Consider the following 15,970-nt stretch of genomic DNA (forward strand, 5'->3'; position numbering starts at 1 on the left):
CTGAGGTGACTTCTGTCTGCTTGGCTGACAGGCCGCAAGGAGCCTGATGGGTTGGGATGCCTGCTTCAGGAGTGGTTTCCACCCTGGTGGAGCTTTCTTTGGTAGTAGGAAAGAGCAGGAGAGGAAAAACTGCCACAAAGTGTACCGTGGAAGGTTGGCACTGGCCATGAGGAAGAAGAAAAGTCGAGGGGATCAACTGGCCTTGCTGCTACAGACTAGGGCAAAGAAGGCATTAAGTGTCTCAGCCTTTACCTCCTCTCTTGTCACCAGGTTTCCTCCCACATCCATTAAAGGATGATGAGTCTTCTTAATCCTCCTTTATTAAAGTGTTTATATTAACAATTTTTATTGTCTTTGACGGTAATAGATGGATTGAGCTCCAGCAGGGCTTTGGCCCTTCTGATTTTGACCTGCACAGCCCCATAACGTTCAGGGCACACCACCAGACAATGTGACAGCAAGCATGAGAAGGAAGCACAGAAGAGGTGGAACCTGGCAGCCTTCCATCCCCTGCCCTTCTGTGACTCTGCACTGCAATTCCATTCAGCTGCTTCCTCCTGTATTATCTAAACATCCCTGCAGCTCCTGATGCTGCTTGTCAGAGATAGCACAATCACACGAAGGTTGAACTCTTTGCCTGCAGATGTTAACAGCTGACAGAAAAGAGCATCAGTCCAGGGGAACCTAGAGAAATTTCAGGGTTTTGCCTACAGGAACCCCTTGATATTTACAAGGAGAAGAGCCCAGTCCCGCACAGGAGGAAGAGGAACCCCACACATCAGGGCAGATTGGGACCCTGCCGAGTGAGCAGTGCCCAGGAGGAGGAGGGCCTGGGCACCACGAGGGATGCCATACGAGCAGTGGTGCTGCTCCCCAGGAACCAGGCCAGCTTCCTACAGAGCTGCCTTATGAGGAGCATGGCCACCAAGAAGATCTGAGTTACCAGACTCAGCTCAGATCAGGTGTGACATCACACGGACAAGGGTTGAGAGCCAGCAGAAAAGGGGTACAGGTCTGGGAGTCCCTAGCACAGTCTGGTGTGGAGAGGAGCAAGGGCTGTGACAAGGCTGAGAGTCCCAACAGGACCCAGGGCTTTGTGTCCATGGCTCTGGCTGTTGTCTCTGCCACTGAGGCCTAGGAGGAGACAGCTTATCGGTAAAGCACCAGGGCCTCATTGCCTCCTCGCCCCCACCCATGAACCAGGCAGGGCTCGTACCATTCTCCTGCACTTGGCCATGCACATCCCCATCTCCTCCTGCCCCACGAAGAGCCCTGAGCAAGGTGTGACAGGAACAGGTCTCTCTTCCAGGGTTCCAGGGGTCAAGGCCTGACCCTTGTGCTTGATGAAATTCATCCAGCTTGCAAAAGTGACATCAGGGTCACCTTCACACTGCCTTTGTCTCCTTGTCCTCCCTGCCTCCAATGCTCTGCTCTAACGAGCTCCAAGGGAGGCTGTGTCAGGGCTGGCCCTCAGGGGGACACTGCAGGAAACTTGCCTCTGACTCGGACTTGTTGAGAGATGTCTTCAATTGTCTCTCAGTGCCTGAGGTTCGTGGGCTCCTGAGCAGAGCCCCCCGAGGGGGGATTCCAATGCCTTGGGCTGGGCGTCTGGTGCGGAGCTGGGCCGGGCTCGTGGGACAGAGAGAGCTCGTGGCAAGAGGGCCGTGGTGCAGAGAGACAGCTGTGCCCAGGAGCAGCTCCTGTGCACAGCGCAGCAGGGCTGGGGGCTCTGACCGCAGCTGGCACGGGGACAGGAGAGAAGGAGAGAGGGCTTGGAGGCAGTTGTCACTGGGAGGATGCTGGGAGCTGCCTGCAGGAGAAATCTGCACAGCCCTTGACAAGGTACGTCTCTGGCTGCAGGGCCATGCAGCTGCACGTCCTGGAAGGGTCTCCTGCTGGGTCTTGTTGCTGGGAGGGCAGTGGGCAATGCAGTAGGCTTTGGGGGTCCTGCTGGATGGCACTGCGAGGTGAGGAAGTCTGGCAGAAGCCCCTTGGGGTGTCATAACCCAGCTGCCCCTGGTCAGCCAAGATTGGAGTGTCCAATCCTCCTCCAGACACTGCAGGGGATGCAGATGGGATAGTGGAACAGGCTGGCCTGCAGATATTCATGTCTGTCTGTGGGGTGTTCTTCTGGGCTGGAGGCTGCTCTCCAGCAGGATGCAGCTCTCTCGTGGCATCCTTGTGTTATCCAGGTGCCCCAAGGAGAAGACACCTCCGTGCTAAGGCCATGTCCGAGCTGCTGGATGGCTGCCTGTGGGCAGCTGGAGTGAGGCCTCTGCAGCCCTGGCAAAGAGGGAAAAGCTGAGATCCTGCTCATGCAAGACCAGGTGAGGATCCTGTCCAGCTGCACTTGGTCTGGGGCTTCTCTGCTCTCAGCTTTCAGTAGTTTCTTCTCCTGGGAACACCGAATAGATGGTTCTTCCTAAACATTACAGGCGTAGCTACCAGAAAATGAAGCAAATAAATGTCCCTTCTTCTACACAATCGTTGGGTACTTTCCTTGAAGCAACACTGCAAATCTTCTGGTCTGACCAGTGGACTGAACTTGAGTTTCCCCCATGTTCCTGCTTCCCTCCTGCTGCACAGCAGGAAGGACTCCTCTGGAGCCCAAAGCAGCCCCTGCTCCCAGTGCCACTCTCAGCCAGCACCAGCTGCAACTGAAGCAGGAGAGCTGCAAAAAGGTTCTTCTGCACAGAGAGAGGCTTGGGCTGGGGGTGCTCTAAGGCTTGCAGTAGGTTTTCCTCAGAGAAGTCTGTTTTAACTTTTTTCTGCCTTATCCTCTTCAACAGACAGCTGTGTTTAATGTTAGCAAATGCCCAACATCAGCTGTGTGAGCGAGTTCCTCCTGCTGGCATTCGCAGACACACGGGAACTGCAGCTCCTGAACTTTGGGCTCTTCCTGGCCATCTACCTGGCTGCCCTCCTGGGCAACGGCCTCATCCTCACCGCCGTAGCCTGCGACCACCGCCTCCACACCCCCATGGACTTCTTCCTCCTCAACCTCGCCCTCCTCGACCTGGGCTGCATCTCCACCACTCTGCCCAAAGCCATGGCCAATGCCCTCTGGGACACCAGGGCCATCTCCTATCAAGGGTGTGCTGCACAGGTCTTTTTCTTTGCCTTTTTGATTGGAGCAGAATTTTATGTTCTCACAGTCATGTCCTACGACCGCTACGTTGCCATCTGCAAGCCCCTGCACTACGGGAGCCTCGTGGGCAGCAGAGCTTGTGCCCAGATGGCAGCAGCTGCCTGGGGCAGTGGCTTTCTCAATGCTGTCCTGCACACGGCCACTACATTTTCCCTGCCCCTCTGCCAAGGCAATGCTGTGGACCAGTTCTTCTGTGAAATCCCCCAGATCCTCAAGCTCTCCTGCTCAGGTTCAGACTACCTAAAGGAAGTTGTACTTCTGGTTGTTAGTGCATGTTTAGCATTCGGCTGTTTTGTTTTCATTGTGGTGTCCTACGTGCAGATCCTCAGAGCCGTGCTGAGGATGCCCTCTGAGCAGGGCCTGCACAAAGCCTTTTCCACGTGCCTCCCTCACCTGGCTGTGGTCTCCCTCTTTCTCAGCACTGCCCTGTTTGCCTACCTGAAGCCCCCCTCCATCTCCTCCCCATCCTTGGACCTGCTGGTGGCAGTTTTATATGTGGTAGTACCTCCAGCAGTGAACCCCCTCATCTACAGCATGAGGAACCAGGAGCTGAAAGCCACACTGAAGAAACTGATTCTAGTTGTATTATTTACTTAGTAAGGAACTGTCTATCTCTCCTTTCTAGTTTAACTCTAGTTAATCTCAGGCAAGTTGTGACCCTTAGGTGTAGCATTTGTCCTGGTTTCAGTTAGGACAGAGTTAATTTTCCTCCTAGTATCTGGTAGGGTGCTCTGTTTTGGATTAGGATTAGAAGAGCGCTGATAACATGCTGATGTTTTAATTGTTGCAGAGCAGTGCTTACACCAGGCCAAGGACTTTTCAGCTTTTCGCTCTGTCCTGCCAGCAGGCAGGCTCGGGGTGCAGCAGGAGCTGGGAGGGGACAGACCCAGGACAGCTGACCCCAACTGGCCAAAGGGGTATTCCATACCATCTGACGTCATGCTGAACAATTTATATGGGGGTACTGGCCACGATAGGGTGGCCGGCTGCTTGGGGATAGGCTGGGCATCGGTCAGCGGGTGGTGAGCAATTGCATTGTGCATCACTTGTTTGTACACATTATTTTTATTACTATTATTATTATTATTAATATGCATAGTCGGCACAAAGCCTTTTCCACGTGCCTCCCTCACCTGGCCGTGGTCTCCCTCTTTGTCAGCACTGCCATGTTTGCCTACCTAAAGCCCCCCTCCATCTCTTCCCCAACCCCGGACTTGGTGGTGGCAGTTCTGTACTCGGTGGTGCCTCCAGCACTGAACCCCCTCATCTACAGCATGAGGAACCAGGACCTCAAGGAGGCCATGAAGAAACTCTTTGGATACATGCTTTTTTTGAACCATTAATGTTCACTTGAGTTCCAGGTTTATTTCAGAAACTGGAAAATATTTTTTATTATTTGTCTTTATGAATATTTTCTCCAAGTTGTGGTTTTCATTTAAATAAAGTTATTCTTGACATTCTGCCTGTTATTTTTTCTAACTTACTTTGACCCAATAGTCTCATGTAAAACTGGGCTTCACGTGTAGATAAATACAGTAAAGAAGCCAGGAGAAATTCATTGTTATCAGCTGCCGTCTCTTCCCATCTCCTGTGCAGGTGGGGGAGCAGCCCCATCACGCCCGAGGGGCTCAGGGCCCAGAGCCCAGCTGCCACAGGGAGGAGCAGCCCCGCTGGCCCTCGCGGCTGCCCCTCACTGCCCGCTGGGCTCTGCCTCTCTGCTGCCTTCGGGTCGGGGCTGCTGCTTCCCTGGAGCCATGGCCATGGCCAGCAGCAGGACGTGGCCTTTCCACTGCTGCTCTCTTTTTGGTTCCTCATTGTTTTCTTGTGCTCTTGTATCTGTGTTAGTCCTGAGGTCTCATGTACCTTGGTGACAGTCCTGTTGTCTCTGCAGTGACATCCCTGTGGCTGCAGGCAGCAGCAGGCACTGTGCAGCCCTGGGTCACAGCTGGCCTCCCTGCTAGCACCACAGTAACACGAGAGGCTGCTCAGGGCAAACCCAGAAGCCTGGGCACCTCTTCCAAATGTGCTATCAGGAATAGAGCCAAGGGGTTGCTCCCTGCTCTTCTGTTTTCTGGGCTTCTTCATGGAGCGAAGGACACCGGCTGAAAGTCCCAGGGTGGTCTGTGAAGGAACAAAGTGATGGACCAAGAGCTCAATTTGTGGTGGCACTTCCCCAAGCAGACAACAACTGGTCTTGGACTTCTCAGCACGGGACTGTGCCTCCCGCAGTGGGGCTGATGGCCGATGCCAGCCTGGAGAGGAATCTGGAGCTGCCAGGAGATGTCAGGGGATCTCCAGGGACAAGGAGCTCAGTGGGTAGTGAATAGAAAACTTCATAAAATGAGTGACCATCCAAAGAAAAGTCTGGTAAAGGAAAAGTCAAATCTGAGGGGACCATGTGCTAAGGGGGATGCACAGAGCTCCTCCAGTGAGATGCCACTACTGCAGGGGAAGAGGGGAAGGTTGGAGAGCCACGTGGGACCTGCGGGCAAGAGCAGTGTGTGCAAAGCATTTGGGGATATTTGCAGGGGCAGCGTGAGCCTGGGAGACAGCAGTGAATGGAGCCTGCAGAGCGTGAGCCTGTCCCATGTGGACTGACCAGAGCTCAAGTGCTCAATCTGCTGTGAGCAGGCAGAGGAGAGCTCTGCAGCCCCAGGGCACGCAGCAGCCCCAGCAAAGGAGTCTGGCGAGCGATTCCTTGCAGCCCTGGGACAACAGCAGTGACCCCATGAGCTGGGTCTGCCTCCCCGCCTGCCCAGCACGGCCCTGCAGAATGCCCCCGTGCCCTGGGCACCACAGCCCCCTCGCTCTGCAGAGCAGCATCGCCAGCTGGGGTTGGGGCTGGGGCTGGGGCTGGGGCTGGGGCTGAGACTGGGACTGGGGCTGGGGCTGGGGCTGGGGCTGGGAGGGCGCTTCCCCTGAGTGTCTTCTAGGCCAGCTTCAGGCACATGGCTTCGGGATGTGAGCGTGTTCTTTGCTGTGTGCAAGGAGCTGAGAGACCACCAACAGGCACGGGGCTGGAACATTGCCTGCAAGGTCCCTCCTGCCCTAGCACCTCCCAGGACCGGCACGGAACTGGCTCCCATGCATCAGAAGGTCTGGGAGTCCAGCAGCAGTGCCACGGGCTTGACAGGTCACAACCAGATCACTTTTACCTGGGCAGATTCTGGGCCAAAAAGGGGGTGTTTTGTAGGTGTGGTATTATGAGGTAAGTGTTGCCTCAGAAATTCCTAATCTGTTCCAAAGTCAATGTCTCTAAAGCAGATTGTGAGTTGAGCTCTTTCTGAAACAGCCGACAGTTCCCCCCTTGGCTCCTGGCTGGGATCAGTGCCTTTAGGCCCACATCTGCTGGTCTCCATGACAGGACACCAGATGCATCTGCTTTGCACACAGTTTGTGAGATCCTCTCTTCCTAAGTCTTGGGTAGGCCCCATAGAGCAAGAGGTCTTGGACAGGGGTCGTCATGTCAGAGGTGTTGGCTTTTGCCTAAAGTCATCCTTCAGGACTCCTTTCAGGTCTCTACAAAGAAGTGGCCACTGCCTCCAAGATGCCAGGGGTGAACTGAAGCATGCATGAGGGCCTGGGAGAAGTTACGCTGCATCCATAGGAGCCATTCTAGATCCAAAAGCTGGAGGCAGGAAGCACAATTTCAGGGTGGTGCAGAGCTGCTGGACACATTGTGCAGGGTACTCCTACAGCCTTTGTGTCCTTCTCTGTGCTGGCTTAGGAGCTGCTTCTTTCTCAGGAGCAGAGTAGCCAACAGAGGTGAGACAGATACTCTGAGTTCATGAAAGCCATCAGAAAGCTGCCCCTGAGAAGATGACTGATATGGGGAAGTCAGGAGAAGCCTGCCCAGGAGAGATGTGAGATCTGGGGGAGGGAAGAGGAGCTTGGCCAGCAGAAGCTAATGATTTTGGAGAGGCAAGAATGGTCAGGTAATGTCGATCCTGCAGTAAAGCTGACTTAAAGCAGACATGTGAGGCCCTTACCTTATTTTAACCTGTAACATTAATACTTAAATCTAAATGCCACTCCACACCCTGACAGGAATCCACTGCTCTAATTTTTGACCACAATATCCCCTGAAGCAAAGATAAGTCCATAACACCTTTCTCTTACCTTCACACACTTGCTCATCCTGATTCCAGCCTTTAACACAAGCATTAAAATGCTCTATTTAATCCAAGTCTTCTTGCAGATCTAAACAAAACACTAAGCCAAAGAGCTTGCACATACCCTAACCACAGACCTGACACCCCAAGCACAACACCAAACCCTCCCACTCAATATTTGCTTAAGCTCTCACCCAGAAATGTTCGCCGCAGTCCCTAATGCCATACATGAACAACTAACATCCAAACCCTGTCCTTCTGTGCATTAACCTCCTCTCCTTCAGACCCTCTCCTAACCCGTAATGTTAGGTTCTTGTTCCCTTGGAGCAGGGCAGGAACCATGAGGTTGCCGTGCAGTACCATTGCATTCACCGATGAATGTGAGGGGCCATGGATCTGATCAGCTTGTGGGCCAGAAAGAGGAGATGGGTGGGAATGCTCTGAGGAGCTCAGCTGTGCCTCAGGATCTCCTGCCCCAGCAGGAGGAACGGGACTGGGGCAGTGACTGGGAGGTCACTTCTGTCGCTGCAGCTGATAGGGCAGCAGCAGGAACGTGTCACGCAAAGGGACTGTGAGGTCCCTTGTGTCTGGAGGTGGCAGGTCAGCCTTGGCTTCTCCCTGGGATCTGCACTTTGGGGCTGACATCTGCCAGTGGCCCTGCTAGGCCAGCAGAAGGCCCCTGCTTGGCATGCTGCCTGTGGGATCCCCTCTGCCTCCATCCCCAGGAGGACCCAGACAGAAAGAAGGCCCGCACAGGGCTTGTCCTGTCCCTTCTGCTTGAGGCCAGGACTGGACAGCAGGAGGCACAAGGCTTGGCTGTGTCTAGCCAAGAAGCTGCAAGGCCAGCAGCAGGCCCAGGCCTTGGGAGATGCTGCTGAGGTGACTTCTGTCTGCTTGGCTGACAGGCCGCAAGGAGCCTGATGGGTTGGGATGCCTACTTCAGGAGGGGTTTCCACCCTGATGGAGCTTTCTTTGGTAGTAGTAAAGAGCAGGAGAGAAAAAACTGCCACAAAGTGTACCTTGGATGGTTGGCACTGGCCGCAAGGAGGAAGAAATGTCCCTCAAAGGGTCGTGCTGTGGTGACAGAGGTCACCGAAAGAGAGTCTGTGATCAGACCCAGGCTTTGAGATCATCAAGGAACAGGTGGTGAGGGTTGACAAGAGATTGGTGAAAGAAGAGATTGAGTTTTCATGGTGTAGTTAAGGAGGAAGATTTCAAAGAGCATCTAATAGAAAGCTTTCCTCCTTTTAAAAGTTGAATGTTGTTGCATTTCATTTTGGAGCATCATTTTCCTATAGATGTTGGTCTAGGGTTATTCCTTTGGAACCGTGCTTAGGTAGGAAAAGCAGGGTTTTTCCTATTTAAAAACAAACAGCAGGAAATCATGCTGCAATTTTCAAAAAAAAAAAAAAGTTCAAGTTCCTCATTTTTTTGCCTCCAGTGAAGTTTACCTTCCCAAAAGGATGAATGTACATGATATATTTTACACTGATTAATAGGACTTTTAAAATAATTGTGTTAATATTAACCCATATCATAGTAATTCAATGATAAATGATGAGTTTCTTGCTAAGGAAACCATTAGACAGACTGCTGAGAGATGGGCGAGCTGGAACTCACTGAAACACCTGGTTGCTGTGGGCAACCAGGCGATCAGGCCCAGTCAGCATGGGTTTATGAAAGGCAGGTCCTGCTTGACGAACCTGATCTCCTTCTATGACCAAGTGACGCGCTTAGTGGATGAGGGGAAGGCTGTGGATGTGGTCTACCTTAACTTCAGTAAGGTTTTTGACACTGTGTCCCACAACATTCTCCTCAAGAAACTGGCTGCTCGTAGCTTGGACTGGCGTACGCTTCGTTGGGTTAAAAACTAGCTGGATAGCCGGGCCCAAAGAGTTGTGGTGAATGGAGTCAAATCCAGTTGGAGGCCGGTCACTAGTGGAGTCCACAGGGCTCAGTACTGGGCCAGTCCTCTTTAATATCTTTATCGGTGATCTGGATGAGGGGATCGAGTGCACCCTCAGTAAGTTTGCAGATGACACCAAGTTAGGTGCGTGTGTCGATCTGCTCGAGGGTAGGAAGGCTCTGCAGGAGGATCTGGATAGGCTGGAGCGATGGGCTGAGGCCAGCTGTATGAATTTCAACAAGGCCGGGTCCTGCACCTGGGGTGCAACAACCCCAAGCAGAGCTACAGGCTGGGAGATGGGTGGTTGGAAAGCTGCCTGGCAGAGAAAGACCTGGGAGTACTGGTTGATAGGCAGCTGAATATGAGCCAGCAGTGTGCTCAGGTGGCCAAGAAGGCCAACAGCATCCTGGCTTGTATAAGAAACAGCGTGGCCAGCAGGTCTAAGGAGGTGATTGTCCCCCTGTACTCGGCTCTGGTGAGGCCGCACCTCGAGTACTGTGTTCAGTTTTGGGCCCCTTGCTACAAGAAGGACATGGAGGTGCTCGAGAGAGTCCAGAGAGGGTGACAAAGCTGGTGAGGGGTCTGGAGAACAAGTCTTATGAGGAGTGGCTGAGGGAGCTGGGATTGTTCAGCCTGGAGAAGAGGAGGCTCAGGGGTGACCTTACCGCTCTCTCTAGGTACCTTAAAGGAGGTTGTAACGAGGTGGGGGTTGATCTATTCTCCCACGTGCCTGGTGACAGGACGAGGGGGAATGGGCTAAAGTTGCGCCAGGGGAGGTTTAGGTTGGATATTAGGAGGAACTTCTTTACTGAAAGGGTTGTTATGCATTGGAATGGACTGCCCAGGGAGGTGGTTGAGTCACCATCCCTGGAGGTCTTTAAGAGACGTTTAGATGTTGAGCTCAGTGATATGGTTTAGTGGAGGACTTGTTACTGTTAGGTCAGAGGTTGGCCTAGGTGATCTTGGAGGTGTCTTCCAACCTAGACGATTCTGTGATTCTGTGAAAGCCAAGGCACGGATGGAACTGAGCTTATCAAGTGAAGCAAAGAATAACAGGAAGAGATTCTACAGATACATGGCTCAGAAAAGAAAGGCCAAGGAGAGTGTTCCCCCTCTGATGGATGAGAAGGGTGAACTGGTAATGACAGACATGGAGAAGGCTGAGGGACTCAGCAACATCTTCTCCTCAGTCTTCCCTGCCAGTCAGGCTTCCCAACTCTTTCATTTCCCTGAACCCACAGATGGAGGCTGGGGGTCAAAGTCCCACCTGCTGTAAGTGAAGAGCAGGTTCGAGACCATCTGATGAAACTCAACAAGTACAAGTCTATGGGGTTTTGGTGAAGCAGAAGGGCCAAGGCCTGACCCCAGCCACTGGGAGGGGAGACCCTGCACCCCCCCGTCTGGCTCAGGGCTCTTCTTGGGGTCTGTCTGATGTGGTGGGCAGTGTGATGCCACGAGAAGAACTTCATTAGGACACCTCCCCACCCCTGCACAGGGTATCAAGGAAGCAAAGAGGCCCCATTGCAATGACTATATCTCGTCTCCTCAGAAGCTCTAGCCAAAGGGACAAAAACGTCAGGGCTGTTGGGGCCTTCCCTTCTTGACAGCACCCTCTGCCTTCTCCTCTGCAGGCTTTCCTATGCTGTCCCACACTTTGCCCTATTTCCTTGAAGTCTGCAGACACCCATCTCTGTTCACCACCTTGCTCTCATCCTGGCATTTCCATCTTCTCACCCATGTCTCATCAACCCTCACGAGCTGTTCCTTGAAACACAAAGCCTGGGTCTGATCATAAACTCCCTTTCGGTGACCTCTGGCACCACAGCACGACCATTTGAGAGACATTTCTTCCTCCTCATGTCCAGTGCCACCCTTCCAAGGTGCAATTTTTTTCTCTCCTGATCTTTCCTACCCCTAGGAAAGCTCCATCAGGGTGGCCACCGCTCCTGAAGTAGGCATCCCAACCCATCAGGCTCCTTGCGGCCTGTCAGCCAAGCAGACAGAAGTCACCTCAGCAGCATCTCCCAAGGCCTGGGCCTGCTGCTGGCCTTGCAGCTTCTTGGCTAGACACAGCCAAGCCTTGTGCCTCCTGCTGTCCAGTCCTGGCCTCAAGCAGAAGGGACAGGACAAGCCCTGTGCGGGCCTTCTTTCTGTCTGGGTCCTCCTGGGGATGGAGGCAGAGGGGATCCCACAGGCAGCATGCCAAGCAGGGGCCTTCTGCTGGCCTAGCAGGGCCACTGGCAGATGTCAGCCCCAAAGTGCAGATCCCAGGGAGAAGCCAAGGCTGACCTGCCACCTCCAGACACAAGGGACCTCACAGTCCCTTTGCGTGACACGTTCCTGCTGCTGCCCTATCAGCTGCAGAGACAGAAGTGACCTCCCAGTCACTGCCCCAGTCCCATTCCTCCTGCTGGGGCAGGAGTTCCTGAGGCAGAGCTGAGATCATCAGAGCATTCCCACCCATTTCCTCCTTGTGGCCCACAAGCTGATCAGATCCATGGCCCCTCACATTCATCGGTGAATGCAATGGTACTGCACGGCAACCTCATGGTTCCTGCCCTGCTCCAAGGGAACAAGAACCTAACATTACGGGTTAGGAGAGGGTCTGAAGGAGAGGAGGTTAATGCACAGAAGGACAGGGTTTGGATGTTAGTTGTTCATGTATGGCATTAGGGACTGCGGCGAACATTTCTGGGTGAGAGCTTAAGCAAATATTGAGTGGGAGGGTTTGGTGTTGTGCTTGGGGTGTCAGGTCTGTGGTTAGGGTATGTGCAAGCTCTTTGGCTTAGCGTTTTGTTTAGATCTGCAAGAAGACTTGGATTAAATAGAGCATTTTAATGCTTGTGTTAAAGGCTGGAATCAGGATGAGCAAGTGTGTGAAGGTAAGAGAAAGGTGTTATGGACTTATCTTTGCTTCAGGGGATATTGTGGTCAAAAATTAGAGCAGTGGATTCCTGTCAGGGTGTGGAGTGGCATTTAGATTTAAGTATTAATGTTACAGGTTAAAATAAGGTAAGGGCCTCACATGTCTGCTTTAAGTCAGCTTTACTGCAGGATCGACATTACCTGACCATTCTTGCCTCTCCAAAATCATTAGCTTCTGCTGGCCAAGCTCCTCTTCCCTCCCCCAAATCTCACATCTCTCCTGGCCAGCCTTCTCCTGACTTCCCCATATCAGTCATCTTCTTAGGGGCAGCTTTCTGATGGCTTTCATGAACTCAGAGTATCTGTCTCACCTCTGTTGGCTACTCTGCTCCTGAGAAAGAAGCAGCTCCCAAGCCAGCACGGAGAAGGACACAAAGGCTGTAGGAGCACCCTGCACAATGTGCCCAGCAGCTCTGCACCACCACAAAAGCAGCCCTGAAAGATGAGTTCAGACAAAAGCTCAAAATTTTGACATGACAACCCATGTTCAAGACCTCATCCTCTATGGGGCCTACCAGCTACTTAGGAAGAGAGGATCTCACAAACTGTGTGCAGAGCAGATGCATCTGGTGTCCTATCATGGAGACCAGCAGATGTGGGCCTAAAGGCACAGATCCCAGCCAGGAGTCAAGGGTGACCTTTCAGCTGCTTCAGAAAGAGCTCAACTCACAATCTGCTTTAGAGACATTGACTTAGGAACAGATTAGGAATTTCTGAGGCACCACTGAGCTCCTAATACCACACCTTGAACACACCCGCTCTTTGGGCCTGAATCTGCCCAGGTAGAAGTGATCTGGTTGTGATCCTTCCAGCCCATGGCACAGCTCCTGGGCTCCCAGCCTCTCTGACACACAGGAGCCAGTGCCGTGCCAGTTCTGGGAGGTGCTAGGGCAGGAGGGACCTTGCAGTCAAATCACTCGCCAGACTCCTTGGCTGGGGCTGCTGCGTGCCCTGGGGCTGCAGAGCTCTCCTCTGCCTGCTCACAGCAGATTGAGCCCTTGAGCTGTGGTGAGTCCACCTTGGAGGAGATCCCCCCTTAGGAGGGAAGTGCTGCAGCGCAGGCCAGCTGTGTCACTGCCGTTCCCACTGCCTGTCCCTGCCTGCAGTCCCAGCACAGCCCCACAGCAGCACTGGCACCAAGCTACAGGAGCAGCCGGGCCTGACCCCACCAGCAGGGCTCAGCACCAGAGGGGGGCAGTGGCAAGAGAGCAGCTCGGCGTGCCCCAAGCGCTGGTGCTCCCTGCCCGTGCTGCTGGGATGGGACTCTTTTCCTCTGCAGCCCTGCACGTGGCACTGCCCCTGCAGAGCCAGAGCAGCTCTCAGAGGAAGGAAGTCACACAAGGAAGGCAATGCAGGCTCCTTCACTTTGTTTAAGTTCACAGAGAGATAGGCTCCTCGTTTATAGAGTCTCAGTATATGCATTCATCACGTACATACTGAAATGGAAGTGGAACAACGGGCTCCTTTCTTTTATTTAAATTCACAGAGGGCCTGGCTCCTCAAATACAGAATCTCTGAGCTATATTTGACAGGTACATAGCGTAAAAGAAATGAGATGAATCATATCATTTTAATGGGCAACTTTAGCCGTATTAGTCCTGTAACGAAAACACTCATCAATATACAAACATACAAAAAAAAATCATATCTATAATATTACTTGTTCTTGTAGTCCTTGATATTATTAGTCATCTGCAGAGGTAGAATGGAAATTTATTGCTTCCGAAACACATCTAGTCATCAATATCCAGAGCGCATGCTTGAGTTCCTGGTTCCTCATGCTGTAGATGAGGGGGTTCAATGCTGGAGGCACCACCGAGTACAGAACAGCCACCACCAGGTCCAGGGATGGGGAAGAGATGGAGGGGGGCTTCAGGTAGGCAAACATGACAGTGCTGAGAAACAGGGAGACCACGGCCAGGTGAGGGAGGCACGTGGAAAAGGCTTTGTGCCGGCCCTGCTTAGAGGGGATACTCAGCACGGCCCTGAAGATCTGCACATAGGAAAAAACAATGAAAACAAAACAGCCAAAAGCTAAAGAAACACTACACACAAGTGCCCCAACTTCCCTGAGGTAGGCGTCTGAGCAGGAGAGCTTGAGGATCTGGGGGATTTCACAGAAGAACTGGTCCACAGCATTGCCTTGGCAGAGGGGCAATGAAAATGTAGTGGTCGTGTGCAGGACAGAATAGAGAAAGCCACTGCCCCAGGCAGCTGCTGCCATCTGGGCACAAGCTCTGCTGCCCACGAGGCTCCCGTAGTGCAGGGGCTTGCAGATGGCAACGTAGCGGTCGTAGGCCATGATGGTGAGAAACCAGTACTCCGCTCCAACTAAGAAGACAAAAAAGAAGACCTGTGCAGCACACCCTTGATAGGAGATGGCCCTGGTGTCCCAGAGGGCATTGACCATGGCTTTGGGGAGAGTGGTGGAGATGCAGCCCAGGTCGAGGAGGGCGAGGTTGAGGAGGAAGAAGTACATGGGGGTGTGGAGGCGGTGGTCACAGGCTACGGCGGTGAGGATGAGGCCGTTGCCCAGGAGGGCAGCCAGGTAGATGCCCAGGAAGAGCCCGAAGTGCAGGAGCTGCAGCTCGCGCGTGTCTGCGAATGCCAGCAGGAGGAACTCGCTCACAGAGCTGCTGTTGGGCATTTCCTGCCTCCGGGCATGGCGTCCTGCCCGAGGAACAGAAATACACTAATAATACGGCAGAGTGACCTGAGAAAACCATTCCCATTTCTTAATTAAGCCCCTCAAAGCACTTGCCCAATTGCACACAGACAGTTGGCAGAGCCCTTTCCTGCATTGGATTCAGCTGCTCTGTGCGGGCATCTCTTTGACTGCAGGACAATTGCACTAAGGAGGTTCTCCTGTGAAGCGCTTGAACACTGCTGAGAGCAAAAGAAGCCAGGCTCCAAGTGCCCATCTCCAGACCCCTCACCCTGTCCCCGTACTCCCCTTCCCCCAAGCACCCCGAGGGCTCACTCCATGGGCAGGTGAAACCCCCATCCCCAGGCAGCCTGGGAACAAGAGCAGCAGCAGCACGGCCAGGTGGAGAAGCCAGGAGGAATGGCAGCGTGCTGCTGCCAGGGGAGGCAAGGCCAGGGAGGGACAGACGGACACTCAGCACACCCTCCTGTGCTGCAGCTCTGCCTGCAGAGGAGGCAGCTCCTGCTGGGGACAGCGGGGGCTTGAGGGCAGAGGCTGTGCTGGTGGCAGAGGAGAGCAGGGGGTGTCCCAGGGAAGGCGAATCCTTGCCCTGCTGGGGCTGGCAGGGAGGTGCCTGAGCCCTCCCTCGCACAGCATTTCTGGCAGCAGCTCCCTCTCACCACCTGCTCATGTCCCTGCTGCCTGCCCGTGTCCCTGCTGGGAGCCCCTTCTGTGTCCCCACGTCTCCTCCCTTTCCATGTTCACAGACTCCATCCCACAATCTCTGTGCTCAAATTCACTCACATTCCCCTCCACAGCAAAAATCTGAATGCACAGAAACCAAAAAAGCCTTTCCCTTCAGATAAACGAAGCCTCAGTCTTCCTCTGGAAATTTCCTCTTGTAAATGCCATTCTCTACAGCATCTTCTACACTTTGCTGGAGAAACAGAGAGACAGACCCATCCCGACAGATGCTATCAGCCATCGGATGTGCCAGCTGTAGAAGACCCCTCTGGCAACCCCACCTGCATGGCCCTGCAGCCAGAGCCTCACGGTGCCAAGAGCCTGCAGATCTGTCCTGCCACACGCTGCCCTCTGTTGCTGCGCTCCTCACTGCCTCCAAGCCCTCTCTCCTTCTCTCCTCTCCCTGTGCCAGCTGCGGTCAGAGCCCCCAGCCCTGCTGCGCTGTGCACAGGAGCTGCTCCTGGGCACAGCTGTCTCTCTGCACCAGGGCC

At 53.5% G+C, this 15,970-nt stretch overlaps 1 protein-coding gene across 1 annotated transcript; it reads right to left on the reverse strand.

Moving 5' to 3' along the window:
• Positions 1–13,775: 13,775 nt before the first annotated feature.
• LOC136787575 (olfactory receptor 14C36-like) lies at positions 13,776–15,401 on the reverse strand. Its single transcript, XM_066984886.1, has one exon. The coding sequence runs from the start codon at positions 14,736–14,738 to the stop codon at positions 13,776–13,778; it is 963 nt and encodes a 320-aa protein (XP_066840987.1). The 5' UTR covers positions 14,739–15,401.
• Positions 15,402–15,970: the final 569 nt, after the last annotated feature.

The sequence above is a fragment of the Anser cygnoides genome, chromosome 30, assembly GCF_040182565.1.
Source record: "Anser cygnoides isolate HZ-2024a breed goose chromosome 30, Taihu_goose_T2T_genome, whole genome shotgun sequence".
NCBI lineage: Eukaryota > Metazoa > Chordata > Aves > Anseriformes > Anatidae > Anser > Anser cygnoides.

What these genes read in the sequence shown, in the direction of transcription:
- LOC136787575 (XM_066984886.1), bottom strand. Translation starts at nt 14,738, where the DNA reads ATGCCCAACAGCAGCTCTGTGAGCGAGTTCCTCCTGCTGGCATTCGCA.